General features: G+C 45.6%; 1 protein-coding gene across 1 annotated transcript; it reads right to left on the bottom strand.

The window, feature by feature from the left end:
- Positions 1–12,905: 12,905 nt before the first annotated feature.
- On the bottom strand, positions 12,906–13,298 carry LOC308533573 (small ribosomal subunit protein uS14-like; the record flags this gene model as incomplete). The annotated part of the gene is made up of 1 exon (XM_081111606.1): positions 12,906–13,298. One exon carries the CDS (start codon positions 13,296–13,298, stop codon positions 13,128–13,130), a length of 171 nt encoding a protein of 56 aa, XP_080967732.1. The 3' UTR covers positions 12,906–13,127.
- Positions 13,299–22,791: the final 9,493 nt, after the last annotated feature.

The raw sequence follows: 22,791 nt of genomic DNA, 5'->3' as shown, positions 1-22,791 counted from the left end.
GTTAGAGCATCTGCCCTCACAAGGTAGGGTCTCGGGTTCAATTCCTGGTCAAGGATACGTACCTGGGTTGCGTACCTGGGTTGCGAGCTCTCTCCTCTGTTTGGGGCAGGGGGGAGTGGAAAGTTTAATGGGTAGAGAGCTTCAGTTTTGCAAGATGAAGAGAGCTTTAGAGCTGGACGGCAGTACTGGCTGCACAGCAATGTGAATGTACTTCATGCCACGCAATGAGCTGCACACTTAAAAATGATAAGATGTGCCCAGCCGGCGTGGCTCAGTGGATGAGCATCAACCTATGAACCAGGAAGTCACGGTTCGATTCCCAGTCAGGGCACATGCCCGGGTTGTGGGCTCCATCCCCAATGCGGGGAGTGCAGGAGGCAGCCGATCAATGATTCTCTCATCATAGATCTCTCTCTCTCTCTCTCCCTTTATTTATGAAATCAATAAAAAATATTTTAAAAAATGATAAGATGTTACATTTCATAATCTGTACTTTACCTCAATTTAAAAAAATGACCTAATGGTAGAAGCAGGTATCCCTGCGTTTAAAGCGTACTGTACACCACTTGGCTTTTATGAAAGACCTGCATTAGTACCTGGTTTGCTAACTCAAAGAAATACGCAGAGGGTTTTTGTTTTTGGGGGGGGCGGGGGAGGGGGGACAGCGTTCAGGTTTGTTTCGCAGCGAGCTCTTCCGGGGGCAGCGAGCAGCCAGCAGCCAGCAGCGCGCGCCGCCCCTCCAGCGCCGTCCCCGGGAGCCACTCAGCACCCAGCACCAGCGCCCGGCACCGGGTCTGAGCATCCGTGCTTCGTCCCAGTTGTGCATCCGTCAGCAAGATTTCGGACGGAGGGGAAGCGGGCACTGGAAGTGGACAATCCGCTGTGAATCCTGGGGCTCTAAGTACCACCCCACCGAGGGCCTTTCGGAAGCGCCCGGGGCCTCCCCCGCTCTCTAGTCCTTGTGCCTAATCTCCTCTCGGCTCCCAGCGCGGACGGCGAAGCGAGGGCCGGCCCGCCTTCCCTCCCTCCCTCGGGGAGCCTCACTTTCAGTGTTGACCCCTACCCTCTCTCTGAGTAGCTACCTGTCAGCTTCCATTTCAGCTCTACCTTTCTAGGCCTGGACTGCGGACCACCAGCTGACATGTTACCTGTATTGATTCTCTAAGAGCCGTCAGTGCGGGAGGGGGGGTGACTACGCTAAGGCAGCCCCGAGCTCTTAGCGGAGGAGTGGGATCATAAACGCCCCCATTAAAGGTTTCATTCAATAACCATCTTTGCTAAAGTAAATGGACGTCAGTCTCCCCCTCCCCCCACCTGAAACAGAGGCCATTATCAATGGGCAGAGAGCGCCGGACCGCCGCCGTATCAGTGCCCACCTTTCCAAATGATTCCGTTAATGAAAAGCTGCATTCTTTTCAGGCCATAAAACACCAAGGAAGAGTCTATTCATTTAGCTATTGTACATATTAGCGTATTTATTTATGGCGAATGCTGCCAGCAGCATTCCCTGGGTGCAGAGTTAACTCACTTAATGATTGGTTGATAAACGGGTTCCCATGCACAGCACCGCGCACTGCTATCTTGCAGGGCGGTTTAAGTTTTTTTTTTTTCACTTCACACACAAATGCACTGTCTTTATACTCTATTTTAAATCACTCGTCTCATGTAAAGCAGTGTATATGTGCATGCCTGTTTCATCCAGAGCTCGCGGATGACATGTTCAACCACGTTCTTACAAAATATACATATTGCCATCCCTTAACCAAATTTTTAATTATTTACAGATCTTCGGCACCAAGTCCTGAGTTATTTTATGGCAAGAAACATCTTTCCCTTCTTGCCCTCTCTTCTTCCCTTCTTCTCCCTGGTCTTTCTTTCATGAAATAAAAGACTGAAGGGGGTGGGGGACCATCTCCGCAGTCACCAGTCTTGCACAGCAGGGACTCAATGGTTGTTGATAGAAACAGCTTTGTTGTCGGAAATAGTGCCTAAATGAGACTCCTCATTGTGGGATCTAGGAAAGGAATGGGGACTTGCACGTTGGTGTTTTTTGAAGATTAGGGTTCAGACTTGAACCCAATTTCTGTTAGTGCAGATCTAAAGATAGTTTTAAATGTCCAGTTGTATTCACTCGCCAATGGCTAATACACACACGGAGCGGGATACAGGAGGAATGCAAGTGCACGCAGTGTTCTTTCATTCAGTCATCCCCCACTCTTGTTGTTAGGTGAGGCATAAATGAAAATCTCAGAGGAACTACCAAAAAAGGCCCTGAAACTCACTTCTTGCTGGAACTCTAAGTTCTGCTACATCAAATGGGGACAGCCGCGCTGTGAGTGAGCCAAGAAAGAGGTAAAATTATTTCCAGTCCCGACTTCCAACCCTGCCCCCTGGATAGTCTAGCCCCACTGGGCATCTGAGAGGCGTGGGTCTGCATCTGACCCAAGCCCCCTCCTCCTGTTGTTCCTGCTGCTCCCGTTCCCTCTGGAACCTTCACCGGCTCCCTCCCTTCCTCGCCTTCATCCGTGAGTGTGGGGAACCTGTACTCCCCTCACTCTGGGCCCCCTCCGTCCATACGCTCCACCACATCGCCTTGGCTGGCTTCCACTGCCATCTCCACCCTGACGATTATCCATCTCCATCTGACTTCCTGGGTGGAGGAAGTACCTAAATGTGTGTTGGAGGCAATCATTTTGACGTGTCCAAAACTAAACTTAAGGTCTTTCTTAAAAATCCCTTAGCAATGGTGCCTCCACCCGCCGTTCTGGGAACCTGGTTGTCACACCTCACATCCAGTTTGCATAATTCATCTCAGAAGCCTAAAGTCCATCAACTTGAGGGGGATGAGACAATAGTTATTGCCTCCATTCCCAGCCGTGGCCAGAACACTTCCTTCCAGCCAGAGGCATCTTTACAAAGCACACATCTGTTATCTCTGCTTTGCTCCAGGCGTTTGAATAGCTTCCCATTCATAGTCCAAAATCTTTAACCTACAAGGCCTCCGATTTCAACCTGTGCTCTGGCCACGCCAGCTTTCTGACAGTTTCTTTAACAAGCCAAATGACGTCTAGCCTCAGGACCTTCACGGATTATAGCCCCTGTGCCTGGAGCACTCCCCACTCTTCTGGAATCTGCCTGGGTTTGTAGCTAAGGCTCTGCTATTCAACCATTGGTGTGACTTTTAACTTGCATCAGTTTCCTTATCATTAAAAGGGGGGAGTAATAGTGCTTACCTGATGGGGCTGTGATAAAGAGCAAGTAAAATCAGGTGCCTAATCTTATCCTTAATGCAGTAAGGGGCACTTTTATGTGTTCCATGAATGTTAGATATTAATATCAATATTATTTTCTTCTGTGCTTCTAACAAACATAATGTCGAGTGTTTAATAGGTGACTCCGTAACTGTTTATTGGATAAATAAGTGAATGAACAATGTGTGAAAGATGAGATCTGGACTTGTCCATTGTCATTCCTGTGGAACCCAAATGTCCCTGTGTAAGAGTGACAGGGTATATAACAACCTGGAGAGGGAAAGACAAAGTGAGAAGTATGGCATCTGTGAAGACAGGAGTTGTGAGACACCCTAATGATGAGCTTACACCTAGAGCTAGCAGGCAGAGGTCAGTCCCGAGATCCACCAGGTGTGGCCTGTGGGAGTGGGGGTGAGGAATGGGAGGCAGGTGGGAATGCATTCATTGTCAACAACATGCATGGTGCCCAGTGCTAGAGGCCAAGCCTAAAGGGTCCAAGGTACAAAGGAAAGACACTGCTCCCCTGTGATGCCTCTAGAAGATCCCATAGGGCCACCATCTAGCTGCATCTAGACCTAGTGACTTTCATGACCTCAACACATTCTCAAACTCACTGGTAACGGGAAAAAGTGGGCACGCTCATTCTGCTGGGTACAGTATATAGATTGGCACAGCTCTCTTATTCTGCTGGGTACAGTATATAGATTGGCACAGCTCTCTTAGAAGGCAGTCAGGTCCTGTGCACCAAATGCCTTAAAAAAGGTCTGGGGGTGGGGAAGTCAATGGGGAGGGGGTAACGGAGACATATGTAATACTATATGTAATACTTTAAACATTGAAAAAAAAGGTCTGTAGTCTTTAACCTTATAGAGTCAGAATGCAAAGATTTGTCAACAAGGATGTTCTTGGCACTATTTTTCTTTTTTCAAATTATAAGAGAACGCTTACTTAGAAAGTTACAGAGGTGGCTGAAGTGAGCCAGCTGGGCTGTGTAGGCTCAGGGAACAAGTTACAGAAGCAGAGGCACTTGGACCTTAGGAGAGGAAAAGGCAAGGGGGGGGGGGAGAGAAAGAAAGTCCCCCCCCCCTTTCCAGTGGGAGAGGCTGCCCTGAGCACTGTTTTTGACAATGAGAACTGATAACAGAGACGTTCAGCAACAGAGCTTATGACACTTTGATAAAATGGAGTACGGGGTGACTATTAAAACGGCGTTTTTTCGAAAAATGTTTGACATTCTTTCTACAAACCTAAAAAGGCTCACAGTATGCAGGTTGGCCCTTGAATAAGGGGTGGAGGGCGGGGGTTAGGGGCTCTGAGTGCAGCGCAGTCCAAAATCCCCAAACACCTCTTAACTACCCCATCAGTGGACTCAACCAGCTGCAGCTGCGAACAGTCCCTCCCAGCACCTCCCATCCCAGGTGGGACTCGGCGGCTGGGGACCTGCCGCAGGGAACGCGAAAGGACTGCGTTCCACCCGCGGTGTGTTGAGTCCGCCGGCGCGCACCCCAGGAGAGGAAGAGCCCGCTGTAGCTAATGGGGAGAGGCCGGGGATGCGTGGACCCGCAGAGTTTAATGCTCAGCCGGAAAGAACACGCACTCCCTCCAGCAGGTGTGTATCTATACTCAGCTCTCAGCTTATGCGTCACGTCTTCCCGGAGACGCGTGGAAACCCCCGCTTTGCAGGCATTAGCCGCCGGCCTGGCGGGGGACATTATTAGGTAGAAACCCGCCGCTCCTCCCCCGCTAACAGGCCTTATTTTTGTGCTCTGGGGCAGTCTCTGTGCCCTGGGGCTATCCTGGCATCCGGGACCGCCTGTCGCTCTGCTGGCCTCAGCTTCCTTCCCTGTCAAACGAGGGGTTGGACTGTATTTCCGCTAAGACTTCTATGAACAGATATGCGGCGTAGGCACGACCTCGGGTATTGGACTGGGTGCAAAGCTGCAACTGCGGTGGGAAGCCAAGCGCAGAGAGGCGGCAGGTGCGTGTGTGTGTGTGGGGGGGCGGTCGGGGGGCAGCGTGGCAGGTTCTGAGGAGTGTGATCCCGCTCCCAGGGACCCGCACGCAGGTGCGGGAGAGGAAGCAGGGGGCCAGGTCCCGTCCCCTGGCTGTTTCCCGGAGACCAGCGTTCCGCCCGGTCCGCCCCCAGGTTTGCTAGAGGCGCAGCCCCTCCCACGCGCGGTGCTCCCCTGGGGGCCATTCCCGGGCGAGGGGACGCCAGAGGTCACCGCCGCGGACGCCTCCGAGGGGCTGAGAGGCTGTTTGAAGCTTTTCAGGCCTAACCAGAGCTCTAAATCGGAGGGCATTTAATTGGCCTCGTGATTCCCGATCGATTCCCGAATTCAACACATCGAAGGGCACTGGGGTGAGAAGGGGCGGAGACGCCACGATCCCCGCCAGCCACCGGGAACAGGGAAAGGCCCGCCGCCCCGAGCCCCAGCAGAGGGTGGGAGTCCCCTCGCCAACCCGGCTCCTCCCCTCCCCCCCAGCTAATCCGGCCCCTGGGGTGCTGGGACCAGGGGTGGGGGGTGGGGAGACTCGGAGGGAAAGCGTGCGACCTTCCTGCAGCTTCCTCTCCGCCGCCCCCCCCCCCCCCAGCTTGCCCCCGAGCTTCTCCCACAGTGATAACCCGAGGGAGGAGAGAGGGGGAGAGGATCTGGAGAGGAGCAGAATCGAGATTTTTTTTTTTAATTATATTTTTATTGATTTCAGAGAAGAAGGGAGAGGGAGAGAGAGAAACATCCATGATGAGAGAGAATCATGGGTCGGCTGCCTCCTGCAAGCTCCCCACTGGGGATCGAGCCCACCACCCGGGCCTGTGCCCTTGACCAGAATGGAACCTGGGACCTTTCAGTCCGCAGGCCGCCGCTCTATCCACTGAGCCAAACCGGCCAGGGCATTTTTCTTTCTTGTCTTCAGCCCCTTAATCATTTCCTGTCTCTGTTCAGATTATGTGTGTATGTTCTCTTCATTAAACGGAGACTGTTTTGTAAACGTGTCTACGCCCACACCCGTCGTGTAGTGAACAGTTTCTCTTGGTCCAAAGGATTTTCCGTAAGGCGACCGTAAACGTGCGCAGTAAGTCCCCCTAAAAGATGTTCCGCGATTTGGAGTCAGGGGCGTTACTGTTGGTCATTTAAGTAGCTTCCAATTTTTCAATATTAACAAACAGCTGTGCTAATCACCGACGTAGATAAATATCTGCCCACATCCCGATTTCTTTTCTTTTTTAAATTTTGTTTTATTGCTTAAAATATTACGAGTAGTACATGTGGCTCCCCCCGCCCCTTGACCTTCTAATCGACTTCTAGGTGCGAACTCATGGGCGCAAACATCGGTGTGGGCTGGAAAGGGTGGGCTGGCCCCCGTGGGCTGACCACAGCGCAGGGGCCGCCAGGGGCAGAAACTGCAGCGGTAACTGTTGTTACCACTTTCTTCACGTACCTTCCGTCTTCCTTTCCACACCCTCAATACTGACTACTCTGAGCTTTCCTGGGCGGCCCCGGTTTCCCGGCAGGGTGGCTGACCCGCCGGGAGCCTGGACACCTGGGCATCGGGGGTGCGGGCGGGGGTGGAGGGGAGGAGGCACAGGCTGGGTCCCTTGAAAGGACGCACGTCCCGCCCAGGTGACATCCAGGGCCCGGCCCCGCCCCAGCCCCGTGCCTGGGCGTGGCATGGGGGGTCGTGACAATGGCTGTGATGACAGGTGGCCCTCCTCAGAGCTGCTGGCCATGGGGGTGCGCAGTCTCCCCCTCCCTCCTTTCTCCTCTCCCTCCCTAACCCCACGCCTTCGGACCTCCTCCCCTGTTCCCCACCCCACGCCCGGGTGAGTGGGCCGCCCAGCTGATGGGAAGGCTGTCCTGAAGCTAGAGAGGGCGTGGGGGAGCGAGGCTGCAGAGGTAAGCGCTCTGCCGGGAGAGCTAAGGCTCCTCCCCACGCGGCCGGCACCCCGAGCTGCAGCCCATCCCCCTAACGCGCTGGACCAGCTCACTTCTCACCCTTGGGAGCGGGTTACATACAGCTAGAGACCAGCCTATAGAGCAGTGGTTCTCAACCTTGGCTGCACATTAGAATCACCTGGGAATCTTTTTAAAATCCTGATTTCTGGGCCCCATCCTCCGGAAATTCTGTTTCTTTGTTATGGGGTGAGGCCACAACATTACTAACAACGAAACAGAATTTCCGGAGGATGAGGCCCAGAAATCAGGATTTTAAAAAGATCCCCAGGTGATTCTAATGTGCAGCCAAGGTTGAGAACCACTGCTATAGAGGAAAGGTGCTAACTCAGGGCCTTGTGCCTGCTCACTAAGTGGGGCACGGGTTTCTTTTGATGCCTTTTCTTTCTGCTGGGATGGCCCTGGACCTGAGAGACAGACAACTGAAACATGGCATCCAGGCTGGTAGGCAGTCTCCCCCTCCGATCCTTGTCTTACTGGTTCACCAGCTGGCCCTGGAGTGAAAGGGTGAAGCCTTAAATGCAACCTTGTTGCAGAATCTTCTCCTGGCATTTTGTGAAGTTTTTCCATTATTCACTTGCTCTAAGTTTGGTTCCTCTGTATATATTCTTCACTACTACTAACACTTCTTGAATACAACAGACTACATCTTATACGTCTTATGTTGGTTCACTGGTAGAAGAATATACATATAATAGATATTTTTATATACTGAACATATCTTTTTGGTATATAACCTGCCCACCTGTATACTACTCTTTGGGCAAGAGATGAAGCTAGAACTAAAAGAGCAACAGTTGTGTACATGGCATTAGGCTGCCTCTTGTGCTCACTGCCTTCGAACCATCATGAGTGACAGGCCCCCTGAGTTCTGTGGGGTGGGGAGGCATGGGTAGGCAAGCTCCTCTTCCTGGATCACTGGTTCACCTAGCTAAATTCCACATCCTTTACAACCCAGCTTAATATTTACTCCTCTGGGAAGAAAACTCATTGTGTCGTTCCCCCACAAAAGTAGAAAACGTAACTTCTCAGGAATCCAACCTTTGAGTGGGTTAGTTGGAATGGATCATCTCTTTCTGAGGGTCTGCAGTCACTGAAAGTGAAGGAGAGTCAAGGGAAGTATACCAGCTATCCATCAAGTATGCATTCAGTGGTGAGCTAGAGTTCACCAGAAGGTTCGGGACAAGATACAATAGGAATGCAGGAAGGAAAAGGATGAGCCCTGGCCCGTGTGGCTCAGTTGGTTGAATGTGGAACCATGCATGGGAAGGTCACTGATTCACTTCCCAGGTAGGGCACGTGCCCGGGTTGTGGGCTCGATCCCCAGTGTGGGGCATGCAGGGAGCAGCCCATCAGTGATTTTCTCTCATCCTTGATATTTCTATCTTTATCTCCCTCTCCCTTCCTCTCTGAAATCAATAAAAATCTATTTTTTAAAAATGGTCAAAGTAACTAATCATCAGAGAGATGCAAATTAAAACTACAATGAGGTATTACTTCACACCTGTCAGGATGGCTACTATCAATAAATCAGCAAACAAGTGCTGGCAAGGATGTGTAGAAAAGGACCCTCGTACATGCTGGTGGGAATGCAGACTGGTGCAACCCCTGTGGAGACCAGCATGGAGTTTCCTTAAAACATAAAAAAAAAAAAAAAAAAAAAAGGAACTACATTTTGACCCAGTAAAACCCTTCTGGGTATATATTCTAAGAATCCCAAAATACCAATCCGAAATAATATATACACCTCTATGTTCACAGCAGCATCATTTACAATAGCCAAGATCTGGAAGCAGCCCAAGTGCCTATCGGTAGATGAGTGGATAAAAAACCTATTGTACATTTGTGCAATGGAATACTACTCGGCTGTATAAAAGAAGGAATTCTTACCCTTTGCAGCAGCATGGATGGACCTGGAGAGTATTCTGCTAAGCGAAATAAGCCAGCCAGAGAAAGACAAATACCATATGATCTCACTAATACTTAGAATCTAATGAACAAAATAAACTGATGAACAAAATAGAACCAGAGGCATGGATACAAGGAATAGACTGACAAATGTCAGAGAGGAGTGGGTTGGGGGACTGGATAAAGGAAGGTGAAAGGATTAGCTTCTTATTAGTAGCTACCTGATGTTATATACTATTTTTTTCAATTTTTTTTCCTGTTTTTGTTTATTATTTTGCTTTTGTCTCATTACACTCAGACAGGGAAAACAGGGAGTTTGATAATGATGTCTAATATTTCTGTGAGCAGTTCCAAATTGTGTTACTATAATCCCCCTTCCCCCCCATAGTTCTGTTCTGGATTTCACTGGGAGCTGTCTCCTCCAAGGGAAGATCAGTGAGGGGGTCTGAGAGGCAGGGCCGGGCATGGTGGCTGATGTCATTCAGGAGGAACAGGGAGCTCCTCCAGCCAGAATTCTAGAATAGCTTAACTGGATGGGGCAATGCTTGTTCGTTTGTTTTTTATAAATTCACTTTTATGCGTTTACTAGTTTTAGTTCTGAGTCCCATGCTGGTTTGAGTTGTCGCAAGTGAAAACTTTGCATGAAAATTCCACACTCGGGTGCCCTTCTGCAGTTGTTCTTTCTGTTGTTTTGTTGATCCTCATCCATGGATATTTTTTCCATTATTATTTTTTTTTTTTTTTAGAGAGAGAATGAAAAGGAGAGAGTGAGAGAGAGCAAAAAACACACCACATTGATGTCTCTCCCACATGAATTGGTTGCCTCCTGCACGCCCCTGCAGCCCAGGTATATGCCCTTGACCGGGAATTTAACCCGAGACCCTTCGGTCCACATGCCAGTGCTCTAACTACTGAACCATGCTGGCCAGGGGTACCCTTCTATGGTTTTATTATAGCAATGTGCACATCAAGTGAAATCTAGACAATAATAATTAAATTAATTAGAAGTGTATCTGCAAACAAGGTAAAATTTTTATTCATATCTGTTAGTTCAAGCTACAAATAGGGTGAAATCATCTGCATCCTTCCAATTCAATCAGCTGGGTATTTCTTTTTATTATTTAAAGAGCTCATAATTGATCTATTTCTGTTAGTCTAGTTTTTATACTCCGAAAGAAATGTATTAATATACTTTCTTGCCTTTCCACAGACGGATTTGGTAGTCTCGTTTTATAATATGTCCTTCCATAACTTTCTGAGATTTGCTGGGAAGCATTTTGGACACATTCCCTTAAACTCCAAATCACAACCTCTCTGCAGAAATATGCTCCTTCTTCAGTCTTACAGTAATTTAGTTTACTGAACAAGAAATTCCAAGTTATTGAAAATATTTTGTCTAAAAGAATTTGAGACAGAAAGTTTCTGAACTCTCATTTGGAGTAGTTTGGTTGAGTTCATAATCCATTTTTGTGGGGGGCTTGGGGCATAGGTTTTGTGAGGACACACAGTCTTGACCATCCCCCCCCCCCCCCTAGTCTTCTGGTACACATTTCTAGTGGCATCTCTTCTGAGCTAACATTGGGTGCTGATTGAACATTTGCTCTAACTCGTGCAAAAGGCTTCTTGCTAGAAATTGATTTGTTGAGTTTTAAAATGCCTCTTAGAATAAGAATCCCCATTAAATTTCATCTTGGAAAAAGAGCAATATGTTTGATTGACATCACCAGGAATGTCTGTATGCTGCATGTGTACAATTTTTTGTAGTCATTATATTGAACATGCCTCATTTGGAGAGTATGACCTTGAGTTGCCATTGCTTTAGAAAACATGGACTGGTTAGGACATCCATTAATGTCCTAGAACAAATGCTATAGCAGAATCCCCAAGGGAGACGGGGATTTTACTGGTCTCTGGACACAGGAATCCATTTGTTGGAGCGTATGCAGAGTGTGATGAGCTGTAAAATGAAGTTAATTTCTGTGCCAGACCAAACTAGGTGAAAGACCCAGCAACTGGGTAAGATGAAGGCTGCATTCCCTCCGGAGGGAAAAATAGCGGCATTTTCTCAGATATTGCCACCTGAGCGTGTGGTTTATTTGACAAGGCCCATATAGAACAATAAAGAGGAACGTAATTTAACTAGGAGCCCCAAGTCTGTGTCTAGGAAGCCCTCATTGTGAAATCTTTTATTTCAGGTTGGACTTCATGCAGAGTAGGAGAAGAAAAGAGGACAATACCTTATTGCTAAAAGCATCCTGTAAGTGACAAAACTATGAATACCCTTCTTGTGAGTTGTTATAGTCGAGAGTTTTAAAACAGAACTGGCATTTTTCTATCTTCCTTTTGGGGTACTGATTATCGAAGCTGGCACAGCAAAATGCTTTTGTTTTATATTTACTAGTAGGAGTTAATTTTGTTGAAGTTGGGGGGTATTTTTCAGGATGAGAATCTTTTTAAGTTAATAATAGTTTATTATTTTCCATGTAAAGTTTCCCCCTCCTATTTACAGTTGTCCTATTGTTTGTAAACACAATATACACTATATTTATTAGAAGCAAAGCCCACATTTTAATTTCCACCCCCCCTCCTTCCCACCTCCACTCAGTCATAATTGTTTTGTAAGCAGAGTATTAGCCTTACCATAATGCCCAGTATGAAAATTCAGCTTGGAGATTTTTACATTGTTGTATTTAAAATTCCACCTATTTTTGCATATCAAGGAACTTACCTCCTATTTTCTGACTCGTGGGTGCTGTAAAAATTAAGAGCATAGACATAAGAGATAGATATAGTCACTTGTATGATTTCGGACAGCAAACTGCTCTGAGCTCAGTTCCCTATTTGTAAAATGAGGAGAATAATTCCTACCACACGGGCTTTTTGTGCGTGTTAAATAAGATATTTTATAAGTTCTTAGACCAATATCTGGTTCAAATATAGTGGTATCTTTTCCAATAACTGTATGATTGATATTTCTTTTTGAAAATAGGATAATGGTTTATTTTTTAAAAGCCCTGATCATAATTTTACCTTCCAAACATAATATTTTATGTGCTTGGTTCTGTTCTAAATACTTTTTGGTGGATTTCATTATCAGCCTCGTTGCACAGATGAGGAAATTGAAGTATAGAGAGAAAAAGTAATTTGCTCGAGTGGAGGGCAGACTGATAAATCTACACAGGCATCCCTTGCAGAGGTCTTTTTATTCCTAAATTTACAATTTTTTGAATAGGTAAGACAGTCACATGGTTTAAACATAAAATATATGAAATAAAAAAACATACAATGAAATATTTTTCCACTTCCTTTGCCTCCCATTCTCATAAGCAACCAGTTACTAGCTTTGTAGGTGTCTTCCAGAGTTTTGTTACGCATGTGAGGCAAATAAATATCTGTGTCTTTTTCCCTCCCCATTTTCTTCTATATGAACTTTTAAAATTTATCAAAATGTCTGCAAAACCTTTTCCCATCAGAACCTAGAGCATTTTCTCATTCTTTTTTAGAGCCGTGTAATTCTCCATTGTATGATACAGTATAGTTTACTTCGTTCATCTATTGATGGCCCATTGTTTCTGATCTTTGCTGTCATAATTAATGCAGCAAATGCATAACCATGTATGAAAGTATAATTGGATGCATCCAGATGTGGTTAAATACTGTTCTTATGTGTAATATTGATAGACATTGCCAAATTGCAGTCCAATGTGAGAGGTTGTGCATTCCCTCCAGGAATTGATAATCGGACTACAGTTTACATACAGGTACAGACTATGGCTGCAGCATCACTGGGAGCAGCATGTGATTGTTAGGGTGACTGCTGCAGCGAAGGAGTGAATGGGCATGGGGAGGCAGCGCCTGAGGCTGGACTGCAAGATTGTGGAGGGCCTTAAGGAGGCAGGAAGTCTTCAGCAAGCTGGTCTTTTTTTTTGAAGGTTTTATTTTTTATTTTATGTACAAAGTGATAGCATTCTGTCATAAGGTAGATGTCTTGAACGACCCATTCATGGAAGTTCTCTTAGTCCAACTTAATGAAACCTACGTCCTTCGCGTACTGCCGGAAACACTGGCGGCACATGTTGAGGCCATACTTCCGGATCAGACCTTGGAGGTTTGAGCAGACCCGGCAAGAATGAGAACCGTGGCCGAATTTCCTCGGATGGCTCCAGTAGTGTTGCTGGTGACCCATCTTGCTCACTCTGTAGCAACGAGGCAAAAGGAAGCTATTTAAAAAAAATAAGTCTTTATTGTTCAGATTATTACAGTTGTTCCTCTTTTTTCCCACTATAGCTCCCCTCCACCCGTTCCCACCCCACCCCATGCCCTTACCCTCACACTGTCCTCGTCCATAGGTGTATGATTTTTATCCAGTCTCTTCCCGCACCCCCCACACCCCCTTCCCCCAAGAATTGTCAGTTCACTTCCTTTCTATGCCCCTGATTCTATTATATTCACCAGTTTATTCTGTTCATCAGATTTTTTTATTCACTTGATTTTTAGATTCACTTGTTGATAGATATGTATTTGTTGTCACTTTGTTGTTCATAATTTTTATCTTTACCATTTTCTTCTTCTTCCTCTTCTTAAAGGATACCCTTCAGCATTTCATATAATACTGGTTTGGCGGTGATGAACTCCTTTAGCTTTTTCTTATCTGTGAAGCTCTTTATCTGACCTTCAATTCTGAATGATAGCTTTTCTGGGTAAAGTAATCTTGGTTGTAGGTCTTTGCTATTCATCACTTTGAATATTTCTTGCCACTCCCGTCTGGCCTGCATAGTTTCTGTTGAGAAATCAGCTGACAGTCATATGGGTACTCCCTTGTAGGTAACTAACTGTTTTTCTCTTGCTGCTTTTAAGATTCTCTCTTTGTCTTTTGCTCTTGGCATTTTAATTATAATGTGTCTTGGTGTGGTCCTCTTTGGATTCCTCTTTTTTGGGGTTCTCTGCACTTCCTGGACTTGTAAGTCTATTTCTTTCACCAGGTAGGGGAAATTTTCTGTCATTATTTCTTCAAATAGGTTTCCAATATTTTGCTCTCTCTTCTTCTGGCACCCCCATAATTCAGATATTGGTATGCTTGAAGTTGTCCCAGAGGTTCCTTACACTATCTTCATATTTTTGGATTCTTTTTGCTTTTCCAGTTGGGTGTTTTTTGCTTCCTCGTATTTCAAATCTTTGACTTGACTCTTGAGGTCCTCTAGTCTGCTGTTAGATCTCTGTATATTATTCTTGATTTCAGTCAGTGTATGCTTAATTTCTAATTGGTCCTTTTTCATATCCTTGAGGATCTCACTAAATTTCTCAGAGGTTTCTAGAAGATTCTTGAGTAACCTTATAACCATGATTTTGAACTCTATATCCAGTAGTTTGCTTTCCTCCATTTATTTCGTTTGTGACATGTTTCTTTGTCTCTGCATTTTGGCTGCTTCTCTGTGTTGATAGAGTGGCTTTGTGTGCTAGGTATCCTATAGGGACCAGTGGCTCAGCCTCCCTAATTACCTGAGGTGGACACTCTTGGTGCAACCCTTTGTGGGCTCTGTACACAGTCTTGTTGTAGTTAAGCCTTGATTGTTGTTGGTATCACTGGGAGGAATTGACCTCCAGGCCAATTGGCTGTGAGGACCAGCTGTGTCTACAATGAGAGAACTGCTGTGCAGGAGACACCCTTATGGGACAGGACTTGCTTTGGGGGGCTTTGGTGCTCACTGAGTCTGCCCCCTGAGTGTGTCTCTTATGGATCTGAAGAGTTGCATTCTGGTATGGTCTCACACTGACCCCTGGGTACACTGGCTCTTGGATCTCCAAGGAGGTGCAAAGTCAGACACTGCCTGAGGCCACCCAGCAGGAGCTACAGAGAGATCTGCAGGTTCCTCCTCTTTGTTTGGGGTTTGGAAGTCCTCAGATGAGGCCCAGCTGTGAAGCAATGCAGGCTGCTGTCAAGCCTTAGGCCTTCTTTTGGAAGCTTTGGTGCTCTTTGACCCAGCAGCAGTTTGTTAGATTTTAGATTGCAAAAGAACAGGCCATTCATATGCAAAAGCCGCTGCACACAGCTTGGGTGGGGTTGTAAATTGGGTGGGGCAGGGTCTCAGGGAATCACCAGGGTGGAGCAAACAGCAATGGCTGCCAGTCAACCCTGCCCTAGAGAAGTCCCTGGGTCTCTGTGTCCCGCAGGCCCGTGCAGGAACAATGATTGCTGCAAGCACCTCTGCAAGAAAGCCGCCCTTGTGTTCCTGTCCCGATGCCAAACAGTCCAGTTTCTCCCCGTATGAGTCTGGGTCCTCAGAGTCTCACCCGGAACTGGAGTTCAGAGCAATTGGGAGCTTGTATCTTCCTCCCGATTGAAAAAGACAACAGCACACCCAGTTGCCAGCCCATTTCCATGTGCGCCTCTGAACCTCCTCACTTCCGCACCTCCTCTGAGTCTCAGTGCACTTTTCTCTTTCCTTCTAGTTGTAGAACTACCGCTCAGCCAGCCTTCCTATCGTTCTGGATGATGTCCGTTTTGTCTTTTAGTTGTAGTTTTGATGTGGTTGTGCGCGGCAGCAAGTACCTATGCCGCCATCTTGGTTCTCTCTCAGCAAGCTGGTCTTTAAAGGTTGAGTTTGCACTTGTGGCGGGGGTGAGAAATGGAGTTCAGGTTAGACTAACGTCAGGTAAAGGGCCTCTTCTGGCTTCTGAGAGCCTTGAATGCCATGATGAGGAATTTGGAATTTTATCCTGTAGACAAGGGAGAAATGCTGGAGGCTTTTGGAGAAACAAGAGGAAAGTTGTGTTGTGGGATGCTTAGTCTGGAGGTCTATTACAGACTGGAGAACCAGGCATTTAGAAATAAAACCAGCTTTGAAGCTGGACATCAGGGTTCCAATCAACCCTGGAGGGCAGCCAGTCTCTCTCCTGTTCCCCACAGTGGCCATTCTGCACCTTTACCACTTCCCTCAGGTGCCACACTTTACATTAGGATGTGGTGAGAGGAGCCCTGGCATGTAGCAGGTGATCAATAACATAGGGGTTGGATGACTGATAGAAAAGCATTGGCTTTGGAATCATGTCTAGGCGGTAAGCCCGGTATCTATTTTAGGTTCCCTAGAAAAGAGAGCCTGAAGCAAGGCTGACGTATGGGTTCTTTCTTGGGAGGCGGGATCTCAGGGCAAGAAGAGTGAGGAAAAATGAGGCAGGGAAGGATGGGAAGAAAATGCAAGGTGATGTGTGTCTAATCCCTGCTGTAGGAAGATACATGAGCTCAGCCACGGGTGCTTCTTCGGGAGGACTATGCAGAAACATGTCTGAGAAGCTATCTCAGAAGGGGAAGGAAGAGGGACTTCATCTGAGGTCCGTAGGAAGGTGGCTGTGCATTTCTGGGCTGTGTTCCCGGCCCCTTGGTAGCCACTGGGGAAGCTCTGCAGCCTGATGCTTCAGCTAAGGCGGGAAGTTGTGGGCAGCTGGTGGCCTCAGGTGGAGCAAGTAGCCAAGGACTCCAGAGTCAGGCGTGGCCCAGATGAGCTGAGGTGGCCAGACTGAGGTATCCAGTGGGCCAGGTAGGAGATTTACCCTCTCTGATAGCAAAGAAATTACTCTCTTTTTGTTCACTTTCCCTAAAGATGATGTTTGCCTTTAGGATTAGTGTGGAAATTAAGTGAAACAATGACAATAATAATGATAAATGGTGTATGATAATATCATCTAACATTTACTGAGCATAGACTATGCTCCAGGCATGGTGCTAAGCATTTTATATGCATTAATTTATATAATCTAAACAATAATCCAATGAGGTAATATTTATTGTTTCATTAGTAGATGAGGAAATAAAGGTTTAAAACAGTCATGCAGCTAGTGAGTGGCAGAGCCCAGATATAAATCTAAGTCTGGGTGACTAAAGAGTGCAAACACATAACTGGTACGCTCTGTTCCCATTTGTTTATTTGTTAATTCATTTTCTCACCAAATATTTTTTGAGAACCTATTAGGTGTGTTCTAGGTGCATGGGACACCTGTAAACCAAACCACAATCTTCACTCTCATGGAACTTAAATTCTAGCGATACGGAGTGGGGGAGACATTGGCCAGAGGACAGACATGGGGAATGAGGAGATGTGTTGTGTGTCAGAAAACAGCAAGTGCTGTGTGGCCTGAGTGCACTGAAAGGTTGCCAGTTCGATTCCCAGTCAGGGCACAATCCCAGGTTGGGGCATATATGGAAGGCAATCGATCAATATCTCTCTCTCTCTCTCTCTTTCTCTCTCTCTCCCTCCCTCTCCCCCCCCCTCCCTCTCTCTCTCCCCCCCCTCCTCCCTCTCTCTTCCTCCCCTGCTCCTTCCCTTTCTCTGTCTAAACAAGTTCATGGGTGAGGATTAAAACAATTAATTAATTAATCACATATTAATTAAAGAAATAAGAGCCAGCCCGTGTATCTCGGTAGTTGAGTATTGACCCATGTACCAGGAGGTCGCTACTTCAATTCTTGGTCAGGACACATGCCCGGGGTTGGGCTCGATCCCCAGCAAGGGCATGCAGGGGGCAGCCGCTCCATGTTGATACTTCTCGCTCATCAGTGTTTCCATCTCTCTTCCTCCCCCTCCTCTCTAAAAAAAGGGAAAAATCAATAAAAACGTATTTTTTTTAAAAGAAAGAAAATAGCAAGTGCTGTGGAGAAAAGCGAAGTCCAGCAGGCCAGGGAGACCGGGATGCAGACAAGTGGTAATCTGACAAAGGGCGGTCAGGCAGGCCTCAGCAGAGGTCAGGGGTCATGGGAGGATGCAGCAGGGAGTCTGCAGTCTGAGGAGCAGGAGTGTAAGGGAATGGGGATGTAAAGTACAGTATAGAGCAGCGGTTCTCAACCTGTGGGTCGTGACCCCTGAAAATACATCCTGCATATCAGATATTTACATTATGATTCATAACAATAGCAACATTACAGTTAGGAAGTAGCAACGAAAATAATTTTATGGTTGGGGGTCACCACAACATAAGGAACTGTATTAAAGGGTCACGGCATTAGGAAGGTTGAGAACCACTGGTATAGAGAGTATAGTCAATAATATTGCAATAACTATGTATGGTGACTGAAGGGTACTAAGTTTATTGGAGAGGGATCACTTCATAAGTTATATGAATGTCTAACAAGTGAGCTGTACACCTGGAACTAATATAATATTGAATGTTAATGGTAATTGAAAAATATTTCAAGTCTTCAGGGAAAACTGTGATAGAGGGACAGTACTGGGGCCAGGCTGGTGGAGGCAGAGGACGGACTGGAGAGCCAGAGGGTAGGAGGAGTGGGAGTCGGGGTGGGAGGGTGCAGACCACGCAGATTTGCAGGACCTGTAGGCCGCTGGAAGGATTTGGCTTGTACTCAGAGCAACGCATGTTACGATATAATTCTATGCAAGGTGAAGGCAATTATTACAGCAAAGCATTTATTCCAGTTGCAATTGTTTTTCATTCTGGCCTCTGTCCTCAGCACAGCATTGAATCTACTCTTGCTAAGATCATTAATAAATTCCTAATTGGCAAGTGCATGTACACTTTCCAGATCTTATCAGCTTTCTATTGCATTTGATATCTATTTGACATTTATACAAAATATACTTCTTTATACTTGAGATGCTATTTGTAACACATTAAATGTAAATTGATCATAAGCTGCAACCAATATTGAAAATTGTTATATGTATGATTAGAGTCAAATTCAGGGAACAGTGTAGGGGGAGCCTTCGCAGATCTAAGCAGTGTTCTTGACCCCAGATACAGTTCAAACTTGGAATTACCTGGGTGGCTTCAGGCACGTTACTCAATATTTCTGAGCTTCATTTTTCTCATCTTCAAAAATCTTTAAAAGATTATTGCGAATAGCTTGTTGTTATACCCATTCTGCAGATGGGCAAACAAATCCAGAGAGAAAAGGAACCAACTTCTTATCCCTCCTCTGAACAGAGACATCAATTCATCTGCACCAGTGAAAATTGGGAATAACCATCAGCCATGCTCCATGGAGAACCATCTCAGCTCTGCAGAGGTGAGCTGAGGCAGTGACAGCTCACGGAACAACTTGCTTTCAAAATAATTTTAGATCCACTCAAACTTACAGATAAAGGGGCACTTGAAACCACGAGATCTATACAATCATGACGTAGTAATTCTATTATGGCTTAGAAAATTTAAAAGCAAGTATAACCAAATATTCACCCATTATTTGAAAAATAGGGGTATACTTGAATATCCATAAAACTTCTAGTTTTGACCAACACATTTCCTTGGTACAGCCTTAAGACTAGTCCTTGTTGCATCCTTAAAATTAGTAAAATTTACATTAATGTAAATGGAATGATATTATAGATTATAAGCAGTTAGAAACTGAGGGAAGGCAGAAATCAATGAAGAAGAAAATGAAAGAAAGATTGGCACATGAGTAAAATAAATATCTGGTTATTTAGAAAAACAACAATAACAAATAGATAAGTCTGACCAAGCAAAAATAAAGAGAAAATGTCAATAAAAGGATTAGGCGTGCCCTGGCCAGCATGGCTCAGTTGATTGGATATCATCCTGTGCACCAAAAAGTTGCAGGTTCCATACCTGGTCAGGACACATGCCCGGGTTGTGGGCTCAACCCTTGGGGGGTGGGGGGTGGGGGTGTGAGGGGGCGGGGCAGTGCAGGAAGCAATCAATGGATAGTGCTCTCTCACATCAATGTTTCTCTCTTTCTCTCCCTCTCCCTTTCTCTCTCTCTAAAATCTTAAGTAGACCTAGCCAGTTTGGCTCAGTAGATAAAGCGTTGGCCTGTGGATTGAAGAGTCCTGGTTTTGATTCTGGTCAGGGGCACATACCTCGGGTACCTGGGTTGTAAGCTGAATCTCCTGGTTGGAGCCCATGTGGGAGGCAGCCAACTGATGTGTCTTTCTCACATCATTGTTTCTTTCTGTGTCTCTCCCCCTTCCTTCCACTCTCTTAAAAAAAGAAAAAGAAAAAGAAAAAATATCTCGGTGTGAGGATTAACAAAAAAAAATCTTTAATAAAATAAAAAGGAGTCCTGACAACATGGATGGACCTTAAGGGCATATGCTAAGTGAAATAAATCAGATAGAAAAAGACAAAGACTGTATGATATATTAGATCATAATAATATGCTATCAAAATTAATTTCACTTATGAGTTTTTAATTTTTTGAATGTGGTTGCCAGAAAATGTAAAATATTTCTATTGAAGTGTGCTGGTCTAGAATATTGGGATATTCCCTCAATGTTAGAGAACTCTGTTCTGAGTTTGGGGAAGAAGAATTTCTTATTACAAATTTGCTCAGTTTCCTGCAGAAAAGGAAAAATGGTAGCAGCAGCAGCAGCAGCAACACTTACCTGATATCCTAGGTAATGGAGGCATTAAGACAATGCAAGATCCCCAAATAACGCCATAAATAATATTGTTGCATCAAAGTGGCTGTGACTGGAGAATGGGTGCGGTCCTCACAGGACTGTTCTCCCATTGCTATATTCTGACCTGGCTGCACTAAAAAGTAAGATAACAAGAAAAGACAGTTAAAAAGCAGTAGGGACGCTGTCTTGAAATAAAATTGCCTCCTTACTTTGTCCTTGCCCAGTTTAGCATCAGTGCCTTATTGATCAGAATTAGGAAGTTAATAAGGTTTGGGCTAATTAGTCAGGTGGGTAGGGACTGGAACAGCACTGCACAGCTTAATCAAGTCATCAAAACTCCCAAGCCATGAAGAAGGTAATTAAAGGAAAAGGATGCCTGTTATATAGTAACAGGAAACCAGGAGCGGACAAGGGCAAGATAGAGAACCTCCATTTTCCTTTGTACACTTCCCTGATGTAAATCAGACCCAATGACCAGAGCTCACGGCTCAGCTTCCTATCAGAGAATTAGTTGAATGCGTTTGTAAATCACCTCATTGGGTAATTTACTTGCCCTAGACCAAATGTCAATGAAACTATACTCGTTTATAACAAAGTTTGTCTCTGCTAGGTTCTGCAGGAATGAACTCTTTAGGGTAGTTGTCATTCATGGTCGCCGCCATTTTGATTTATAAGCAACAGATAATTCAGTAGTTGATTATTCAACGGATACTGAGAATTGAGCTTCCAAACATTGTGCTAGACACTGAACCATGCACCTTAAAAACTGTAGGGCCCTGACTGGTTTGACTCAGTGGATAGAGCGTCGGCCTGCGGACTGAAGGGTCCCAGGTTCTATTCCAGTCAAGGGCATGTACCTTGGTTGTGGGCATATCCCCAGTCGGGGGTGTGCAGGAGGCAGCTGATCAATGTTTCTCTCTCATCAATGTTTTTAGCTCTCTATCCCTCTCCCTTCCTCTCTGTAAAAAATCAGTAAAATATATTTTTAAAAAAACCTGTAGAAATCTACTTATTCAGATAAGTTATGCTTTGAGACAAATGCTGGAGAATCTTGGGGAATACAATGGGGCCTTGACTTACGAGTGTCCTGACTAACGAGTTTTTTGAGATACCAGCCGTCTCTCCGCCAATCTTTTGCATTGAGTTGATAGAGTAATTTGAGTTAATGAGCTCCTTAACGAGCTCGGTCTCGGAACGAATTAAACTCGTAAGTCAAGGCCCCTCTGTATTGCCTAACCCTGGGCCTCCCTTTATTGGTTCCCACCCAGCCCTCCCTCAGAATAATCCATTGTAAATAAGAACAATGTGGGAGGAGGCTGAGGGGAGGAAGAAGATGGGAAAGTAAAGGCAGAGGTTGCTGTGTGTAATGGAGACATCATTATGCATGGATTGGATGCTCTTGGCCTGGGGAAATTGACTAAAAAAAGAAGCTGAGGTTTGCAGCTCTTCACACTGGGTCTGATCTTGCAGCCTAATGAGAATCAGCAAAGCACCACTATATTTGGGGGATAACCAAAGGACCCCAAGAGAAGAGCCCATTGCATTTAGGAACCAGAAAACCTAAGGTCCTTGTCAAGAGCATTACAGTAGAGTGGGGAGAGCAGAAGCCAGATCACTGGGGAGGCAGTGTGACCCTCATCTTTCTAGTCTCCCCTACCTCTTTCCAAACTCTTTTCCTCCCTGTGAGGGCCTGTTGAGCTAATTATGATCTGAATGTTCCCTGTTTTTCCTGCCGCAGTCTAGTCTCTGATTCCCTGAGTTCCTCCAGTTCCTAGTAACTCTTATTAGCATGTGAATGAGAAGTATCTCTAAATTAATTCATCTACTCACTATAATGTATTTCCCCAGATTAACTGGGAAAATCCAGAAAATAAATAAAAGAAATGAGGGAGTCCTATCCTTCACAGATATTAAAATAGTTCATAAAACTACAGTAAGTGAAACTGTGGGGTTCACGGCTGACTGTGTGGATCAAGAATATACATGCCCTAACCGGTTTGGCTCAGTGGATAGAGCGTCAGCCTGCGGACTCAAGGGTCCCGGTCAAGGGCATGTACCTTGGTTGCGGGCACATCCCCAGTAGGGGACGTGCAGGAGGCAGCTGATCGATGTTTCTCTCTCATCGATGTTTCTGACTCTCTATCCCTCTCCCTTTCTCTCTATAAAAAATCAATAAAATATATATTTTTTAAAAAAAGAATATACAGATATTATGTTAAATTTTAGGAAACATCACTGTTTAACACAGAACAATAAAAATGTATGTTTGATTTATAATGTATATTGAAGTAAAATATATGATCAATGGTA

The sequence above is a fragment of the Myotis nattereri genome, assembly GCF_964212035.1.
Source record: "Myotis nattereri genome assembly, chromosome: 17".
Classification (NCBI taxonomy): domain Eukaryota; kingdom Metazoa; phylum Chordata; class Mammalia; order Chiroptera; family Vespertilionidae; genus Myotis; species Myotis nattereri.
The sequence above is the reverse complement of the archived record's forward strand: the minus strand, read 5'-3'. Positions and strand labels throughout refer to the sequence as shown.